This window comes from Pan paniscus, chromosome 19, assembly GCF_029289425.2.
Source record: "Pan paniscus chromosome 19, NHGRI_mPanPan1-v2.0_pri, whole genome shotgun sequence".
In the NCBI taxonomy this organism is placed as follows: domain Eukaryota; kingdom Metazoa; phylum Chordata; class Mammalia; order Primates; family Hominidae; genus Pan; species Pan paniscus.
In genome coordinates this window covers 90,952,778-90,971,769 of record NC_073268.2, presented here as the reverse complement: position 1 = coordinate 90,971,769, position 18,992 = coordinate 90,952,778, and the positions used below count along the sequence as shown (strand labels likewise).

The following is an 18,992-nucleotide window of genomic DNA, read 5'->3' as shown; positions in this document are numbered from 1 at the left end:
TTTGCAGGTGTGTGACCTTGGGCAAGTCACTTTACCTCTCTGGGCCTCAGCTTCCTTCTTTGTAAAATGCAGACATTACTAGGTCACTGCTTCCTAAACTTTCTTCTGTCATGGGACACACACAAAGAAAATGATTAGGTTGGGTGCTGTGGCTCATGCCTGTAATCCCAGCACTTTGGGAGGCTGAGGCGGGAGGATCACTTGAGCCCAGGAGTTCAAGACCAGACTGGGCAACACAATGAGACCCTCATCTCCACACACACACACACACACACACACACACACACACACACACACACACACAATTTAGCCAGGCATGGTGGCAGTAGTAGCTGTAGTTCCAGCTACTCAGGAGGCTGAAGTGGGAGGGTCTCTTGAGTCCAGGAGGTTAAGGTTGCAGTGAGCTATCTGCACTCCAGCCTGGGCAAAAAAGTGAGACACTCTGTCAAAAAAAAAAAAAAAAAAAAAAAAAAGACTATATGTATATGCCACCAGGAGATAAAGGGAAGAGGAAGATGGCAGTTTGGGAACTCTAGTTACCCACCCTGTAGCTAGTCTGTCACTTGGATTTTGCTCACACACTGCAAAACTTGAGACCTGAAAATCTCCAGGGGCCCTTCCCGCTCTGACTCCCAAGATCCTCTCCTGTGACCACCTCAGACGGGACAACAGAGACAAACAGTGGGGACGGGGGCAAATCACAGGTTTATTGGTTTCCAGCTCCAGGCAGTACACTGGCCAGGCCACAGCAGGGGATTAGAGATGGAACCAGAGCCGGCACCTCCAGATCTTGCTGGGTCCTAGAAATGCTGCCAGGAGAGGTCTCCCTTCCCCAGTCACCTCATGCCCCACGGTCATACTGGGGTGGATGGGCCTGTCCTGAGTGTGATTTAAAAATTGAACCTGGAAAAATAACTTTTGTGAAAATTCCACTCTGGGACCAGAAGGAAATGGGCTGTCATATGGCACCAGCTGGGATTCATTCCCAGAGGGTGTCTGAGTGGGCACATGAGCTGAGCCCCCTCTTCCTGCCCCCCATGCCTCTGTTGGAGGCCTCAGGACAGCACGTAGACCTCCAGCAGGCTGGAGACAGCGTGCATGCGGTAGAAGATGCCGAAAGGGAGGCAGATGTTGACGATGACCGCCCAGAGGGAGTAGCCGTAGAAATCCACCTCCACTGTATTGCTGAAGTGAGGGCGGGCCCCGAAGGCAGGCATGATCCACAGCTGTGTGGAGAGAGGAGCATTTCAGGAGCTGGCCTGGATGGATGCCTGTGGGTCATTTCTGTGGGCTTTGCTGGGCCGTGGCTAGATGGGGGCCCATCCTTCTAGCTTGGTGGACACGGAGGGCTGGGTGTCAGTGAATGGGCAGCTCTAGCATTTTGGACAGGACCTAGCACACTCTAAGGGGCTCAGGAAGTGAGCCCAACTGAATTTGCCATCCCTAGGCTAGGAGTCCACCTGTGATCACCTCTCCCAAAATCTTAGCAGGGCCTCAACGTGGGATTGGGGAGGGGAGAAGAGGTTTCTCTAGAAGAAGAGGTACAAACAGTGAAATCAGCAGCTCTGTTTTGTGCACAGGGGTGGGGGTGGCAGAATCAGATAGGCTCAAGGCAGGGGTTTGGGGTTCAGACAGAAGGCCACCCTACCCCAGCCCTCCTTGAGCTCTGCCCTCCAGCTCTCCCCTCATCCCCTTCTCCCTTTCCAGGAGTGGGAGGAAGTGGAAGTTGGAATCCTGCTTCCTCTCTGGCTATGAGCTCAGAAGATTCAGGTGTGGGTAAGAAGCAAAGAACAAAGGTTTCTAGGCTAGCTCCACCCCTACCCCTGATTAACTTCATCCTTGGGCACATTGCAGTCCCCTCTAAGCCTGTTCTGTCCTATAAAATGAAGGAGATGGAGAAGATGCTACTGGAGGTGATTTAGGCTCAGATGCCTGGAGCAAGAATAGCCTCCCAGAAGGTGGCCCCTAGCCTATAAGCCAGGCCTGGGTGGAAGGTGGAGGTGGGGCCAGAGGGCAGGGGGCCAGGTACCAAAGCCGGTCCAAGACATGCTGAGGTCTGGACCTTAATGATTCTGCTGGTAGGGTCAGAGATTGATGACCACATTTTTTTTTAAGTGAAATTGATTGTGTTGGAAGGCTCCTGCGTGGCATCATCCCACATCTATGGGGACCATGACCTGGTGGATGGCCCTTCACAGTGGGACCTCACTAAGAATGACTCTTAGTTAGGGCCACTGGTGTACCTCATGCAGGTAGGATTTCATGGGGTAGAATTCACTCTGGGGCTCTTGCTCTGTCCTGGGATATACCCACATTAAGTAATTTTCTATATTAGGGATATTTTTCTATTGGAGGTTCTAGCTGGAAGGATTGTTTTTCTATTGAGTGAAACTTCATTAGAAGTGTTTTTTTCTCTTTGAGAAGTACCCACATAGGTACATGTTTCTATATCAGAGGTAATAATAAGCCCCCACTGGGCCATTTCTGTCTTGGGTTGTACTAGAAACACCAGGAGTGTTTTCCTATTGGTATGCACTTTCATTACCAGTGTTTCTGCCCTGGGGTACTTCTATACAGAGAATATATTTGTATTGGGTGAAGTCTGCTGCTTTTTTTTTTTTTTTTTTTTTTTGACAGAGTCTCACTCTGTTGCACAGGCTGGAGTGCAATGGTGCAATCTCAGCTCACTGCAACCTCCGCCTCCTGGGTTCAAACAATTCCCTTGCCTCAGCCTCCCAAGTAACTGAGATTATAGGGTGCGCACACTACCACGCCTGGCTAATTTTTGTATTTTTAGTGGAGACAGAGTTTCACTCTGTTGGCCAGGCTGGTCTCGAACTCCTGACCTTGTGATCTGCCTGCCTTGGCCTCCCAAAGTGCTGGGATTACAGGCATGAGCCACTGCGCCCGGCCAAGTCTGTTGTTCTTAATCTTTGCTGAGTCACTAGAGAGGGGGTGGCTGTTGCAGATGCCCTCCTTCCCACTTCACTCTGCTAACAGACCGCTCACACTTAACGCTGGTCTCCGCTACTTCCTGACGCTGTTCCAATTATTCTGAGAAGCAGGCAGATCACAAGTTCCCAGGAGCAGTCACACCTCCCATTGGGGGGTGAGGACCCCGCCTTCCACATCAGCTCTCAGCTCCCTCTCACCTCTGCCCAGACCCTGTGTCAACCTTCCCTGGGACCCTTCCAGCTCCATCCGCTGCCTAGATGCCAGAATGCTAGGATTTCATTTTCTCTGTGTGCCCTGAGATGCCATTTGCCCCAAAGCTATAGCTGGCCCCCTCTGAACCTGCTCCTTTCCTAGAGAGCTGTAAGATTCTCAGGCGGGCTGGGGGCAAGGCAGAGAAGGCTAAGGGCTTAAGCCTGCAAGAGCATCCTTCCTCAGTCTCTTCTCCCAAGCCCACCCTTTCTCCCCCCAGCTACTCACGATGACATTGCAGAGTAGGAGAAACAGAGAAATGTCTTTTAGGCACCGGCGTCTCCACTGGCTTCCGGGGGTTGAGACGATGGCCACTGCTTCCCGCTGGTCTGAAGGGCTGGGGCTAACCAGCCTGGGGGTGGGTGGGCAGGCGGGCAAGGTGTGGAGGGCATCCAGGTTGGTGAAGGTGAGGTCTTGGCAGGGCTCCTTGGGGTGGGTACTGTGAGGCTCAGCCCCGGGCGGTCCTCGGTGAAGGCTCTCGATGATAAACATGTTCTGGAAGGTGTGCTGGGCGATCGTGAGCAGTGCATGGGTGAGGTTGAGCCCTGCCAGCAGGTCCTGGGGTGTGCCCCCCACCACGGCCACGATGGAGTAGTAGGAGATGGCGTACTGACCCAGGGCGGCACCCATCAGCAGGGCCACGTCCAGGGTGCGCGTGGGGTTCTTATGGTGGTCCATGGCCCGGCGGTCAAAACGGTAGATGATGGAGCCGCTCAGGCTGACCAAGGTCGTGAGTCCCAAGCAGACAATGTTGAAGCTGTAGTAGATGACCAGGGCCTGCCTGGTGCGGCTCCCGTCCCCGCTCACTTGAACCTCGTAGATGATGAAGACAGCCAGCCCCACCACGAAGAGCAGCAGGCCCAGAACCGGGCCAGCAAAAAAGGTCTCCCGGAAGAGGCTGACAGGGGTTGGGGTGTGGCTGTGGCCAGGGGTGGAGGCCAGGAATCTACCCACATTCTTCCACATGACATACAGCATGGTGGAGGCGAAGAGACTGTACTCGATGTTGAAGGGATATAGGTAGAAGTACCCCTGCTGGAAGATCTGGCAGACGGCCGTGCTGCAGAGGCAGGAGTCTCCTCCGACCGGGTTGTCTGCATGCTCTGTTGTGGAGAGAGAGACACAGGGCTGGACAGCCCTCCTGCCTTCCTAGAGAGGTCTCACCCCTAGCCTGTGACCCTTTTTTTTTGGTTTTGTTTTGAGACGGAGTTTCACTCTTGATGCTCAGGCTGGAGTGCAATGGTGTGATCTTGGCTCACTGCAAGCTTCACCTCCTGGATTCAAGCCATTCTCTTGCCTCAGCCTCCCAAGTAGCTGGGATTACAGGCACCTGTCATCACACCCGGCTAATTTTTATATTTTTAGTAGAGACAGGGTTTCGCCATGTTGGCCAGGCTGGTCTTGAACTCCTGACCTCAGGTGATCCGCTTGCCTCGGCCTCCCAAAATGCTGGGATTACAGGCGTGAGCCACCACGCCCAGCCTAGCTTGTGACCTTTGTTAAGGGCAGGCTCCCTGTCTGTCATGCCTGCTATATTCACCACGGTATCCCTCATGCCTTTACAGGGCGTGGCACACTCCTTCACTTCACAAATATTTCTTGAGCACCTACTGTGTGCCAGAGACTGGGACACATCAGTGCTCAGTAAGAACAGTCCAGGCCAGGTGCAGTGGCTCACACCTGTAATCCCAACACTTTGGGAGGCCAAGGTGGGTGGATCACCTGAGGTCAGGAGTTTGAGGCCAGCCTGGCCAACATGGTGAAATCCTGTCTCTACTAAAAATACAAAAATTAGCCGGGCTTGGTGGCATGCGCCTGTAGTCCCAGCTACACGGGAGGTTGAGGCAGGAGAACTGCTTGAACCCAGGAGGCAGAGGTTGCAGTGAGCCGAGATCACGCCACTGCACTCCAGCCTGGGTGACAGAGCAAGACTCTGTCTCAAAACAAACAAACAAACAAAAAAAACAAAACAGTCTGAACCACAGGACTGCTCACTTCACCCCACTCCATTCCTTCCATCCCTTTCTGCCCTGGCTCCCTGAGATAGAAAGTGGCTCTCTTGGGAACCTCTAAAGTTCAAGCTTCCTCACAGCTCTCCCTACCATCTGATTCAGCCCAGAAAGCCAGTTGCTGTGCCCAAGTCTCCACCATGACCTCCCGTCACTTCTGTTTGTACCACATGGAAAGGAGTCTTGACTTGACTCCAGAATGTGTTTGTAGGATACTCTGGGCCTTGGCAAACGTCTCTTTTCATCCTAAGAACTAGCCCAGCTGGTTTTGCAGATGAAGAAACTGAGGCTTAACGTGGTGACGTGACTTGTAAGGGCAGAGTCAACGCCAACTGCCTGACTTCTGACCCCGGGACAGGTACTTCTCCGACAGGCCTCTCTCCAGCCTGCAGGCCCCCATGTGAAGTCCATCACCTCCCTGGTTTGGTTTTGCACCCTCAGGAGTCCTCTCTGTGCGGGGTGGTTCTTTGTAAGTCTTGCTGGGCTGGGGTCTCCCTGAGGGCAGGGGCCATGCTTTCTGTTGCTGGACCCTCCCATGCTAGGAGCGTGCATGTCTTAGTTATCTTGTCTGGTCCTGGCTATTGGGGGACCTTAGAGAAGTCCAGAGAATGAGGACTGGAGACTGGATCCCGTTCCTCCTTAGTTTAGCATATTGGTTAAAAACAAAGATGCATATGAATGCTAGTGCTAGATCTTGGGTGAGGTACTTAAGCTCTCTCTGCCTTAGTTTCTGCACCTATGCATGGGAATGGGGAGAGTACCCATTTCACAGGGAAGTGTTGAGGGTTAAATGGAGTGTTTAAGACACTCAGCACAGTGCCTGACATACAGACCTCAGTAAATTGCCACCCTTACCATTGTGATGCCATGATTATTTCTCACCTTCTCCTTCCCGGGCTCTCCCATCTGATCCATGCTTGCACCACAGAACCACTCTGCCTCCCTTCCCCTTTTCCCAGCTTGATCACTCTTGCCCTTTCTTCCTGGATTCTGGGTCTGGGTCTCTTTTTTTTTTTAATTTTTGAAACAGGGTCTCACTCTGTCACCGAGGTTGGAGTGCAATGGTGCAATCACAGCTCACTGCAGTCTCGACCTCCCTGGCTCAAGCGATCCTCCCTCCTCAGCCTCCCATAGTAGCTGGGACCACAGGCATGCACCACCACAATGGGCTAATTTTTTGTATTTTTTGTAGAGACGGGGTTTCATCATCTGGCCTAGGCTGGTCTTGAACCCCTGAGCTCAAGCAATTGGCCTGCCTTAGCTTTCCAAAGTGCTAGGATTACAAGCATGAGCCACTGCACCTGGTCCTGGATCCCTTCTTGGTGGGATGGAGACTGGACAGGGGGACCTGGGCTGCAGCCTCAAGGATAAAAGGGTACCCCTGATACTTCCCTTCTGGGGTCACCTACACCTATACTGCAGAGGTAGATCCTGCAGCAGGAGGAGGTCCCTGGCTCTCTGCTTTGCCTCTATGCCCTCATGAGGGCACAGGAGACTGACGTTATAAATTCACAAAGCACCCGGCCCAAGGCCTGGTAGCCACAGGGCCAGCATTAAGAGGAAACTCACGGTCAGAGGTGAGACGGGCGTGGCTGGCGTTGCTGTGAGAACTGCTGTAGGAGTGGGATTGGTGCACAGATTCATCCACCACAGCCGCCATCCAGATGGCCAGGTTGGTGGTGAGTGTGAACATGAGACCACACCTGTTTGGGGTTGGGGGTGGGGACAAAGAGGCCTGTGACCCTTTGGCAGGTTGGGGAGCAATACTGAGAGCTGGTGTTGAGAAATGAGAAAGCAGCCAGGCCCTGTGTGAACAGGGAAGCTGATTTTGGTAGGAACACAGCCTGGCTGGTATGCCACCAAAGAGAGGGCTAGGAGGTTTTCCCGGGGCCCACCACCACTCCCTCCCCTGGGAGAAAGGGCCCCACAAGGTAGTGGAAGTCAGCCTGACAAAGCAAGGAGGGCTTGGCTGCAACTCCACCCAGGGGACATAAAGAGAGGCCCTGCCCCGGGGTGGAAAGCCTGAATCTCTCCTGCAAGGTGAACACCAGCACGCTGGGCACAGGCATCGAGCTGCAGTTCTCACCAGGTCAGATCCAGGTGGACGTGAACGCAGTCTTTAGCGGAGACCCAGAGAAAGTAGGTCTGTATTGAGAGACATTGGTGAGAGTCATTTACTCCATAGATGGACAAAACTCCAGCGCACCCACATCCATGCCATCTTGTTCTCTCCGCCTGAGGAACCCTTACACTGAGTGATCAGGTTCATTTTAGCTTCACAAAATGAGGTGGAGGCTGGGCGCAGTGGCTCACGCCTGTAATCCCAGCACTTTGGGAGGCCGAGTCAGGTGGATCACTTGAGGTCAAGAGCTTGAGACCAGCCTGGCCAACATGGTAAAACCCCATCTCTATTAAACCCCATCTGTACTAAAAACACACAAAAAATTATCTGGGCATGGTGGCATGCACCTGTAATCCCAGCTACTTGGGAGGCTGAGGCAGGAGAATCGCTTGAACCTGGGAGGCAGAGGTTGCAGCCAAGATCGCGCCACTGCACTCCAGCCTGGGCGATAGAGTGAGACTCCATCTCAAAAAAAAAAAAAAAAAAAAAAAAAAAAAAAAGGAAAAGAAAAGAAAAAAGAAAAAGAAATTAGGTGGGGAGCACTGTCTTTTTCTATTCTGACACAGTTTGTATAAAATAGTGGTTCTCCATTCTTTAAAGGTTTGCAAAACGTCACATGTAAAACCCTGCTCATGGTGGGGTTTATTTTGTGTGGAGATGGGTGTCAAGTAGATTTTTGACTATCTAGTTATTTTTTTTTTTTCTGGGAGCAAGGCCAGCCTCAGGTTAGGTCTTGCTCAGGGTGGAAGGAGTCTCTGTGGACTTCTCACCTTCGTTTGACAACATCCCGTGCTCATCCTCTTCCTCTGTCACCGTACCAGGCCTTGCTACCATCTGGCTGCCTGTGAATCCCTGCTATGGCATTTGGTGATGTGGGGATATCTATATTTTCATTTTACCTGAGTGTTCTTCAAACCCATAAAATACGAAAGACTAAAACTACATAAATGCCACAGCCACACGTGTGCTGAACTGTGAAAACCTGGGCAGCAGGGGTGATGTTTCTGGGGAGGGCAACATCCATGGTGCCATTTTGGTCATGATAGAGGGCTGGGGGCTGTTCTGATCCCATCTAAGCCCAGTCCTGTCTCAGCTCAATCAGAAGATCTTTCAAAGTATTGTTCATGCAACAACAACTACAAAGTGAATGTTTGAGAAATCCCAGTTACAGGCTACCCTACTTTCCAAACAAATACAGCACAGAGGGACCAAGCTGGCAGGAGCCTGGGCTGACACAGAAGCCCCCTACGGGCACCCAAGAAGGGCAGGCCAGGTTCTAGGAGACAGGGCTGGCTGGCACAACTCACACCTCCTAGGTGTTAACTACTGGCACTGCTTAGGTTGAAATAACATTGCAGAGCTCCAAGTGGGAGCTCACATTGGGATGTTACTTCATTATGAGGCGTTTCCACATTGATGGACTCCTGTGATGCTCTCTACAGCCCTGTCCCTGGTTTACTTAATAGCTCAGGATACGAGGCGGATGGAGCTCAGGTCTCCGGCCCCTTGTTGGGTCCTTCCCAATGGCCAAGTGTTAGCTCCTTTCTTCCACACAGCGACACTCCTCCACCCACCTGGATGATGACAAACACAGCCTGGATGAGGGGGTGCAGGATCTTGATGGCTGACTGGCACTCAAAGAAACTGGAGTAGTAGCCGGTCTTGAAGACATCCATGATGAGGGTGCAGATTCCAAACAGCACCAGCCCACCTGGGAACCAGGGGTGGGTGGGTGGTGGTGGTGGATCAAAGAGGCAGGAGAGAAGGCCTGCCGAGCTGAGGACAGGCCCTGAGGATGGGAGGCTAGGTGGGTGGGTGGACGGGTGAGTGAGTGCACTGTTGGATGGATCAATGGGGAGGGTGGGAGGACAGGTGGATAGGTGGATAGACAGACTGAAAGGTGAATGGGTGGATGGAAGGGTGAGTGTATGACTGAGTGGGTGGATGGATGGACCTGCTACCAAGCCCCCCTCTCTTTGGGGCTGTGTGGATACCGCAAAGGGCCCTGGCTGGGCTCTTTCAGTGGCTGCCATCTTCTGGTTCCTGCTCTCCATCAAAGGCCCTCCCTCAGCCAGCCTTCTCTAATCTTCAGACCGGGGGCAAAGAGGTCCCCTTCCATCCCTCTGTTCATCCCTCCCCCAGGACCCCTTACCTTCCTCTTTTTCCTTAACTGCAGCCCACCTCACCCTCCGGTCCTCCTGGTCCTCCCTAGGGAGCCTCTCGCCCTCGTATGTCAATCTGCACTCTGCAACTCCTGCGAGAGCCCTAGCCTGCAGCTCCCTGTTGTGCCCACCCTACCTCGCCCCCACCTCCCCTGGCACCTCGGAGCCAGATGGGGCCAGCGTGCGCGTCCCGGTAGGGTACCGCGCAGGGGCAGCGCACGGTTCGGAGGAGGTAGAAGAGGATCCAGAGCGTTGCCAGCAGCATCATCGCAGTGAGCAGCGCGAACACGTCGGTGTCGTACACGGCCACCTTGTTGAAGGCTCCGCCGCTGATGAGCGTGCAGGCGAGGAGCAGCACGTTCACGGCCAGCAGCACCGATAGCAGGCGGCCACCCTTCTTCCACACCTCCCTGGGGCCCGCACGCGGCGCCGGGGGGCTCTCCTTGGGGCCCTGGGCCAGCTCCTCGGACATGGCGGAGGCGACTGGAGAAGGCTAGAGGGATCACTGTAGGGGAGGAGCGGACAAAACTCCAGGTCAACCCTGACGGCTCTCCTTCCCCCATCTCATCCCTAGACTTGGGGACTAGGGAATCCTGACCCGCAGGGTTGGGGCTTCGGGTGCTGGAGGAAGCGCTGGGAAAGGGGAAGAGAAAATGCGGAACCTGCCCCTCTCGCTGGATGGGAAGAAAGGAGAAGCGGCAGCACCCGGTTGGACCCCTCCAAGGTCCCCACTCCCCAAGTCCGACTGCCCTCTGGCCGGGGCACCCACCTGGCTGGGCTTGGAGCCGGCGCTGAGCTGGGGGTCAGGGGACGGCGAGCGTCTCCTCTCTCCCACGCCGAGATGGACAGGCGCTTTATACCCAGGAGGACAGGGTGATTTACAGCTGCGGGAGTTTGGCTCCATAAAGCTCTCAGTCCCGCTCACATGATCCATCTTTCTCCAAGGTGAATTTAGGGAAGAGCCCGCTGGAGCCAGATAAGGCAAGATTCATATTTACCCTTTGAGAGGCGACCCCACTCCGTCACCCCGGTGCGGCCAGGCTCGGGCGCGGCCCCGCACTGCGGCACCTAGAGGGCACCCCGCCCCTGGTGCCCACCGCGCCCTGGCGCGCAGCATTCCAGGCGCCCAGAGCCCCGAGAGCTAAGCCCAAGAGACGTCCAAAAAGCCTGCGGGCACCCTGACGCCCTCCAGCCGTGGCGCACCCTGAATCCTGTGCTCCTCTGCTCCTGCCTGGGATGGCAACCCCAGTTCCCCTCTCCCCCACGGTCCTCGCAGTGATCCAAGCTCCCTTTTCCTCTATCCCACCGCCCTGCCCGCCCCCGCCGCCGGCCCGCGCTCCGCTGGACTCCGGGGCTTGGGTGCGAAGTTCCACGCGGCACGCGGAGCCGCTGCCAGTCCTCCAGCGCCCCCTGCTGGAGTGCGGTCGAGGGACTCCGTTCAGGCAGCGGCGGCCTGGCCCGTCCCACTTGCTGACCGAACCGCGGTCGGTCACGGTGCCCCTTTTTAGGTCCACTGTCCTGGGGCTCAGGACGGCTCCCCCACCCCGCCCTCCGGCACCCCTCCCCAGCTCTCGGTTCGTTCCACTGACAGGTGGAGAAATACGGAGCCACAGCGCCCCAGGCTCTAGTGAGGACAGATCTCTGACTGTCCCCGGACTGGGCGTCACAGTGCGCGGCCCCGGGATAGGCACTTTTGAAGAGGAGGGCAGGGCCTTGCATGGGTCACCCTCGTGTATTGAGGTGCATGCAAGGTGTTTAGGACCCAGGGGAAGACCGGGGGCGGCTCCCTGGACAGCAGGAGATTTCGTCCCCCGCCCCCCTCCGCCCCCCTCCGCCCCCGCCCCCGGGTGAGCGTTTCAGATGTCTTGGTAGTCCCGGCTCTGGCGCTCCGCACCCTCCGTCTGCGGCAGCGGGGGCTGGCGGCCCCGGCCCCTGCCCGGCCCCGTCCTCCAACCTCATGCCTCAGCCCTAACGCCGCCGCCCTCCCCTGCGGGGGGCCTTTCTCCGTGCCCCCCGCCCGCCCCGTCCACTTCGGGCGCCATGAACGACCAGTACCACCGGGCAGCCCGGGATGGCTACCTGGAGCTCCTCAAGGAGGCCACCCGGAAGGAGCTGAATGCCCCCGACGAGGATGGCATGACCCCCACTCTCTGGGCTGCCTACCATGGCAACCTCGAGTCGCTGCGTCTCATTGTGAGCCGCGGGTGAGTACGACCCACCCAGCGCCCTTGAGGCCCCTGAGACCACCCCAAACTTCCTCGTCCACCACTCCTCTGAGCTGCCTCCTTCCCCTGCAGACAGGTGGACCCTTAGACCCTGGCGTTTGTGGGAGAGACACATGTGGAGGGGGACCCAAGTGGAGGCATCGGACACTTGTTAACACTCGTGACCTGGATCTGGGGCTAGGAGGGGAGAAACCGGGATTTGGGGGTTCCTGATTATGGGGGGTTGCTGCAGAGTGAGGGGAAGGTGGGAGAGATCCCCTGGCTGGGGTCCCCCTGGAAGCAAGAGTGAGGGGATAGTGAGACTCAGAGAGAAGGTTAGGAAGTCTGGAGGGGCCAGCAGTGGGGGCTAGAAAGGGAGGGGTCTCCACTGCCCACTCTCCAGCCTTGATCCAAAGGGCTCTGCCAGCCAGCACCCACGTTCTCTGGCAGGCTGGTGTCACACAGCGCTTGCCCTCAACCTGCTCATTTTGGGGATTTATGGACACTGTCCAGGGCGCCAAATGTCACTGATTCAGCCACTCCATTAACTCTCTCCAAGTCCCTCCCCCACAGCCGGGCACAGCTAAGCAACGGTGGAGGCTGTGATGTGGTCACCCTGAAGGGGCTTCTCTTCCCTCCCCCTCCCTTTGGAGTTGTCCTGGGTGGGGGGGTGGGCATACAGTGCAGGTGTCAGTGCCAGGGAAGGGGCCTGGAGGTGGCAGTTGAGCCACCTCCAGGACCAGAGCCACTGACATGGGTTCCTTGGGGCTAAAGTCAAATGACTGTGACCAACTCCCTCAGCCCCAATGGCTTTATAAAGAGAAGTCAGGTTGGTCTGGGCATCAGGGCAGCCTGGACAGGATGAGGGGTGGACAGGACACCCCAGGAGGGTTGATATGAAGTCTTGGGTCATGGGAGAGAGGGCCAGGGGCTTAGCTGGCCCCGGTACCAGGTACTGGCCTGTGGCCTGAACATGTAGTAGGTGCTGGAGACCCCTCCTTCTTGCCCTCTCCTTGGGCTGCTCCTTGGGCCCAGCATCAGGTGGGAGCAGTCTTGAAGCCTGGGCAGCTGAACCATGTCCCGTGAGGCCAAGGCTGGCCCTTCCCCACCCCAGGAGGGCACACAGTGACACTGTCCCCTGCCATCCCTTCAGAGAGGCTCATGAGAGGAGGGGAAGAGGGCTCCCCTTGGGTACACCAAGCCCCAACTCCTCCAGAGACCAGGATTGGTGTTTGATGGGGTGTGGGTCGGGTGCTGGCAGGTCCTTCCCACACTGGCCTGCAGGACTTGGCGGCCAGGAGGGGAGGCCCAGGAAGGGGTGTGTGGGGAGCTGTTGAGACAAGGGAGTGATTCTTCCCCTAGCCCTGGGGGTTGGCCTTGTGGCCTCATTAGTGCAGGGCAGGGGTGCTGTGCTGGGCCCCCAAGGGAGGGAGAGCTCCGGAGGAGTCTTGGGAGCTTGCCCTGGGGGACACTGTCTCGTGTGAAGGGTGCTTGTGGGGGCTGTCGGGGGTCCCTGGACAGGCTCAAGTGAGCCAGCCTTGCAGGGATACCAAAGAGGGGGCAACCTGGGGAAGGGAGGGCTTCAGAGCGCGGGCAGCTGATTTCCCTCCTCCTCCCCTCCAGTCCTGGCTGCCCCCACACTCCCCTCCCCGCCCAGGCCAAGGCCCGACACCTCCTCTCACACTCGGGCTTGCCAGGGCTGGCCCTGCTCCCTGCAGACAGGGCCCTGCCTGCTGACATGCAAGACCACACTTCACACACGCATACCCGGGACTGGGGCCCGGCACACACCACCCACTGGTCTGTTCTCTTTTACGGTCACTAGGCACATGCAGCCACACTCACCACCACGCCTGCCTAGAGACCCAGACGCGGCCCTGGCCCACCAGCGCTCTGGGCCAGCTCTGTGCTGGGCCCCATGAATAATTTACTTCCTTCTCTCAGGGCATCAAATATTCATCCCCTGAGATTCCCAGCCCTCAGTTAGCTTGGGGAAGGCCCCGCCCCAGTCCCGCCTTCTCTGTCACCCCACTCCCTGCATGCCTGAAGCCATTTTCCCCTGGGCTCACCCTTGGGCTCACCCCTGGGCTCACCTGTTGGGTGGCTCAGGCCTGCAGGTCTCCTGGAATGGGAGAGATCTCAGGCCCACGGTCCCTTTGGGGGTTGCTGTGACAGTGGGGAAGCTCCCCTCCCCCCTCCACTCCCTCCACCTCCATCCCCAGCCAGGACTCGTCACTCGTCCCTCCTGAATGCTTTCCCTGCAGGGGTGACCCGGACAAGTGTGACATCTGGGGCAACACACCCCTGCATCTGGCAGCTTCCAATGGCCACTTGCACTGCCTGTCCTTCCTGGTGTCCTTCGGGGCCAACATCTGGTGCCTAGACAACGACTACCACACGCCGCTGGACATGGCTGCCATGAAGGGCCACATGGAATGCGTGCGCTACCTGGACTCCATCGCGGCCAAGCAGAGCAGCCTCAACCCCAAGCTGGTGGGCAAGCTGAAGGACAAGGCCTTCCGCGAGGCGGAGCGGCGCATCCGCGAGTGCGCCAAGCTGCAGCGGAAGCACCACGAACGCATGGAGCAGCGATACCGGCGCGAGCTGGCCGAGCGTTCCGACACCCTCAGCTTCTCCAGTCTCACGTCCAGCACCCTGAGCCGCCGGCTGCAGCATCTGGCGCTGGGCAGCCACCTGCCGTACTCTCAGGCCACGCTGCACGGCACGGCCAGGGGCAAGACCAAGATGCAGAAGAAGCTGGAGCGGCGCAAGCAGGGCGGCGAAGGCACCTTCAAGGTCTCCGAGGATGGGCGCAAGAGCGCCCGCTCACTCTCGGGCCTGCAGCTGGGCAGCGACGTGATGTTCGTGCGCCAGGGCACCTACGCCAATCCCAAGGAGTGGGGCCGAGCCCCGCTCCGGGACATGTTCCTCTCGGACGAGGACAGCGTCTCCCGTGCCACGCTGGCGGCCGAGCCTGCCCACTCGGAGGTCAGCACCGACTCAGGCCACGACTCCCTGTTTACCCGCCCCGGCCTGGGCACCATGGTGTTCCGCAGAAATTACTTGAGCAGTGGGCTGCACGGACTGGGCCGCGAGGATGGGGGTCTGAATGGGGTGGGAGCGCCGCGGGGTCGGCTGCAGAGCTCCCCCAGCCTGGACGATGACAGCCTGGGCAGTGCCAACAGCCTGCAGGACCGCAGCTGTGGGGAGGAGCTGCCCTGGGATGAGCTGGACTTAGGCTTGGATGAGGACCTGGAGCCCGAGACTAGCCCGCTGGAGACCTTCCTGGCCTCTCTGCACATGGAGGACTTTGCCGCCCTCCTGCGGCAGGAGAAGATCGACCTCGAGGCTTTGATGCTGTGCTCTGACCTCGACCTCCGCAGCATCAGCGTCCCACTGGGGCCCCGAAAGAAGATCTTGGGGGCCGTGAGGAGGCGGCGGCAGGCGATGGAGCGCCCGCCGGCCCTGGAGGACACAGAGCTGTGAGTGTCCAGCCTGGCGGGGGGATGGAGGAGCAGGAGTTGGAAGGCCCCTGGGGAGAGGGGAACAGATCTGCCTATTCAGGAGTAGGGAGTGGGGGATACTGTATTTCATAAAATCGAAATGGGGCCATCGATGATAAAAGGCACCCTTATTTTATTTACCACCAGCTCAGAAAAAGAAGTTGCCAATTTAATGATGACCCGAGGCATTCTTATCACAGTGAAAGGGCACCTCGATTCTGGGGACATCGACAAGTGGGGAAATGGGCCTCTTAATGTCAATGAATTTCAACAGTCACAGGAATCACAGCTGGGGTGTTTTTGAGCCCTCCCACCTCCTAGGTGCTGGGTTGTGCCCTTGAACAAGTCCTCTTGCTTAATCCCCCTAAAAGCCTGTGTGCGCTGGACTGTATTGGTGGATTATATCGTTCCCATTTTACAGCCAATGAGCAAGTGGAGGCTCAGACAGAATAGCTCACCTCAAGGTCCTGCTGCTGCTCAGCATGGAGCTAGGCTTGATCCCTGGTCTGCATGGCTTTGGAGCCTGGGGTCAAGGTGGCTGCCATGGGATGCAGGGCGTGCAGTCAGCAGGGCCTCTCAATTGCCCAAGACCTCAGGCAGATTTTTTTTTTTTTTGAGACAGTTTCCCTCTTGTCATCCAGGCTGGAGTGCAGTGGCACAGTCTCGGTTCACTACAACCTCCACCTCCCGGGTTCAAGCGATTCTCCTGCCTCAGCCTCCTGAGTAGCTGGGATTACAGGAGTGCACCACCATGCCCAGCTAATTTCTGTATTTTTAGTAGAGACGGGGTTTTGCCATGTTGGCCAGGCTGGTCTCGAACTCCTGACCTCAAGTGATCTGCCCACTTTGGCCTCCCAAAGTGCTGGGATTACAGGCGTGAGCCACCGCGCCTGGCCTTAGGGAGATGTTTTACCTGCTGTTCCTGAACTTTTCAATCAGGAACGTGGGCAAATGCTCCCAAGAGGGTCAGCAGCAGCCCTGGAGGCAGAGTTCATGTTCCAAAGGCCATCATAGTTGCCCAAGGCTGCCACCACAATGGTCATGCTGTGGCCAGCCCCTGCCCTGGCCCCTCCCCAATGGCATCCCACAGGCCCAACAAACTTTGTCCTCATTTCCTCTTAGGTATCTATGGCCGTTATCCTGAATGGCTGGGGCAGGGATGGGTGTGGGGAGGCAGGCTGGTTCAGAGTTTTGGGGATGGGGAGGTCACCCATAGGCTGGCGTCCCCCATCCCTGACAATTGGCCTGCCGAGAGATGGGGAGGCTGAGTTGTCCAGATGGCTGCCCTGGGTGAAAATGATGCCTCTGGAGGGCCTCATGTGAGATCTGTTTCTTTCTGTCTCTTCCTCCACAGATAATGGGGGGCTCCTCTCCCCAGACCAAAATGAATTGCAAGTTGCCACAACCTATGGTGGGGTATCGAGGTCCTCACAGTTGCCAGCCCTGCAGCCCCCTTCCCCAGGAGCAAGGACCAGTTGGGGCGACTCCTTTGAAAGTCTGTCTGCACCTTGAAGCTGAGGGTGTGGCCTGGAGGCACCAGAGGGGCAAGAGAATGTTCCGGAACTCCAGTTCTGAGGGGTCTTGAAGGCCCTGAGCCACCCATTCTGAGCAGCCGTAAAGGACATGTAGACTTGGGGGAGGCCTGCCCCAGAGGGAGGGCAGGGGCATGGGAACTGGATGAGAGTGTGGGAGGTGGATGCGGGAGGGTGAACCTGTCCCGGGCGCCGTGGCCTCTCCCACCCCACCCCTGATGGTCTTGTTCTCTTGTGCTCAGGCCAGAGACTTGCTCACTTCCTGCATTGTTGTGAAGGGAAGAGTTTGGGCTGCCTCCCCTCCTCCCGTCCACCCCAGAGGGGAAGTTCCTCAGCCAGACTCTTCAGCCAAATGCCCCAACTTTCAGTCTGTACCCCATCCCAAGCATAGCCAGCACCCCCTCCTTCACCTAGTGGCCAAGGCCCGGAGCTGGAAAGCCGGGTTGGGGTGGGGTGGGGGTACTGACGCCCTTCCCAGCTCATCCAGGGGTGGAGCCTGGCCTGTCTTCCTCCAACCTCCCCCTTTTTCGTTGTGCAGCCTGGCCCCCCAGGGACCCCAGAGGGCCAGGGTGCTAGATGCAAGGTGCTAGACCAACAGGCTGCAGTATTATAGCCCCCAGGCCTGGCAGGCATGCGCTGGGCTAGAGAAAGGTGTCCACCAACCTCCTCAGTCTCCCAGGCCTGGGACAGGCAGAACAGGGTGTGGCCTGGGGTGGGTAAGTCCTGCGATGTGGACACTGGAGAAAGTGGATCATCTAAACTGCAGATTGTCCCCAGGTCACCAGGGCTGTGTGCGTGTGCATGTTTGTGTGCATGTATGCGTGTGTGCGTGCATGTGTGTGTAAATATGTGGTGTGTGTGAGCACGGGTGTGTGGTTGGGTGTGTGCGCGTGTGTGTTCTTGCATACATGTGTACGTGTGTGTGCACGTGAACGCGTGCATGTTTGTGTGTGCATGTTTGTGTGTGCATGCGTGTGCGTGCATGTGTGTGTGCATGTGTGTGTGTGCATGTGTGCATGTGTGCACACTCACGTTGGGTGGTGTTTGGTAGGTTTCCCTCCAGGTCTGGTAGGGACTGGGCTGTTGCATGATTCTGCGTGGATCGGGGGTAAGGGAGAGCTCACCTGTGTCCCAGCCCTCTGATGGTGGTGAGACCAGGGGAAAGGCCAGCTCAGAGGGTGGTCCCAGCATGTGTCCTCTGACATATGCCCCCAAAGCTCTCCAGCCAGACTGAGGTCACAGATGTGGGAGAGTCCCTGATGAGCCCGCTCACACGTGTGCGCCCCTTTGCACCCCATGCAGAGGTGCTCTCCTCCTTTCTCAGCCATGGCCCCCCATCCCTGACCTCAGCTTGGGAAGCAGCTCCTGCTGGGAGCATGGCCTCAGCCCCCACCTCCTCCTGGGGCCCCCGTGGCTGGGGCAGGGGAAAGAGAGCCCTCAAAGGCCTCTTTCTGGTCTGTCTGGGGGTTCCCATTCCCACACACGTGCCCAGAGTAGGGGGCATGGAGGAGATGGTCCCTGTCCTACTGCAGGACACTGAGGGCTTGGCTGCCTGCCACCGCCGTCTGGAGCCCACCACAGTTCTTCTCCCTGTTCTCTGGGCCTGAGCCTGGGGCCACCCCCAAGTGCCGACTTGTTTCTCCCAGAGCCCCAGGTGCTGCCCCTTCTCTCCTGTTCCTCGTCCGTTTACTGCCGCAGCCCCTCCTGGTTCTTCTGGTGCTGGGGTGGAGCAGGCTCTGTGCTCCCACCACTGTACCCCAAATCCCTCCTGCAGGCTCATTGCCACTTTTGTAGAGAATGTTCTCTATCAGTATCGTGCCTGTCTTGTCCTTTAATGCTTTGGGGATAGAGTGAAGAGTGGAAGGGTGGGGGTGGGGGCGGGAGGGGGTCTGCTCTGTGCTTGTGAGGACTGGGTCCTGTTCTCTGGAGTGTGTTCGAGACCCCATGCTGTGCATCTTTGCAGGGATCCCTAGGCCTTTACCCTGCTCTCCTAGCTCAGCCCAGAATTAGGAGCTGGTGGAGAGGCAGGGCTGAGAACTAGGGCAGGAGAGTCCCCCTGAGCAAGGAGGATGGCTGAGCCCCCAGGCTTGTTGCCAGGGCCTGCAGCTACGGAGGGCAGGAGGATGCATGTTCTCTCTTCCCACCAGTGCCTACCTGGGCTTTTCCAGAGATGGGCAGAAACATACTCCAGGAGGCTGCCGCCTGTCACCTGGGCTCTGGGCCTCTGGAGGGGTCTCCATGAGGGCCCTCCAGAGG

At 57.4% G+C, this 18,992-nt stretch overlaps 2 protein-coding genes across 2 annotated transcripts; one reads left to right on the top strand and one right to left on the bottom strand.

Moving 5' to 3' along the window:
- Positions 1-88: 88 nt before the first annotated feature.
- OTOP2 (otopetrin 2) lies at positions 89-11,687 on the bottom strand. The gene is made up of 8 exons (XM_014342207.4): positions 11,577-11,687; positions 10,267-10,463; positions 9,657-10,002; positions 8,910-9,046; positions 7,300-7,358; positions 6,783-6,916; positions 3,433-4,307; positions 89-1,226 (listed from the first exon to the last, which is right to left on the bottom strand). Exons 3-8 carry the CDS (start codon positions 9,967-9,969, stop codon positions 1,056-1,058), a joined length of 1,689 nt encoding a protein of 562 aa, XP_014197693.4. The 5' UTR covers positions 9,970-10,002; positions 10,267-10,463; positions 11,577-11,687; the 3' UTR covers positions 89-1,055.
- Positions 11,207-18,553, top strand: USH1G (USH1 protein network component sans). Its single transcript, XM_008965893.5, has 3 exons — positions 11,207-11,701; positions 13,966-15,183; positions 16,559-18,553. The coding sequence occupies exons 1-3, from the start codon at positions 11,538-11,540 to the stop codon at positions 16,560-16,562; spliced, it is 1,386 nt and encodes a 461-aa protein (XP_008964141.3). The 5' UTR covers positions 11,207-11,537; the 3' UTR covers positions 16,563-18,553.
- The last annotated feature ends 439 nt before the right edge of the window (positions 18,554-18,992 follow it).

Coding starts and splice junctions, on each gene's coding strand:
- USH1G (XM_008965893.5), top strand. CDS start 11,538: ATGAACGACCAGTACCACCGGGCAGCCCGGGATGGCTACCTGGAGCTC. Junction 11,702..13,965: donor CGTCTCATTGTGAGCCGCGG/GTGAGTACGACC, acceptor CTTTCCCTGCAG/GGGTGACCCGGACAAGTGTG.
- OTOP2 (XM_014342207.4), bottom strand. CDS start 9,969: ATGTCCGAGGAGCTGGCCCAGGGCCCCAAGGAGAGCCCCCCGGCGCCG. Junction 9,047..9,656: donor TGGCCCCATCTGGCTCCGAG/GTGCCAGGGGAG, acceptor CCTGGTTCCCAG/GTGGGCTGGTGCTGTTTGGA. Junction 1,227..3,432: donor TCCTACTCTGCAATGTCATC/GTGAGTAGCTGG, acceptor CTCTCCACACAG/CTGTGGATCATGCCTGCCTT.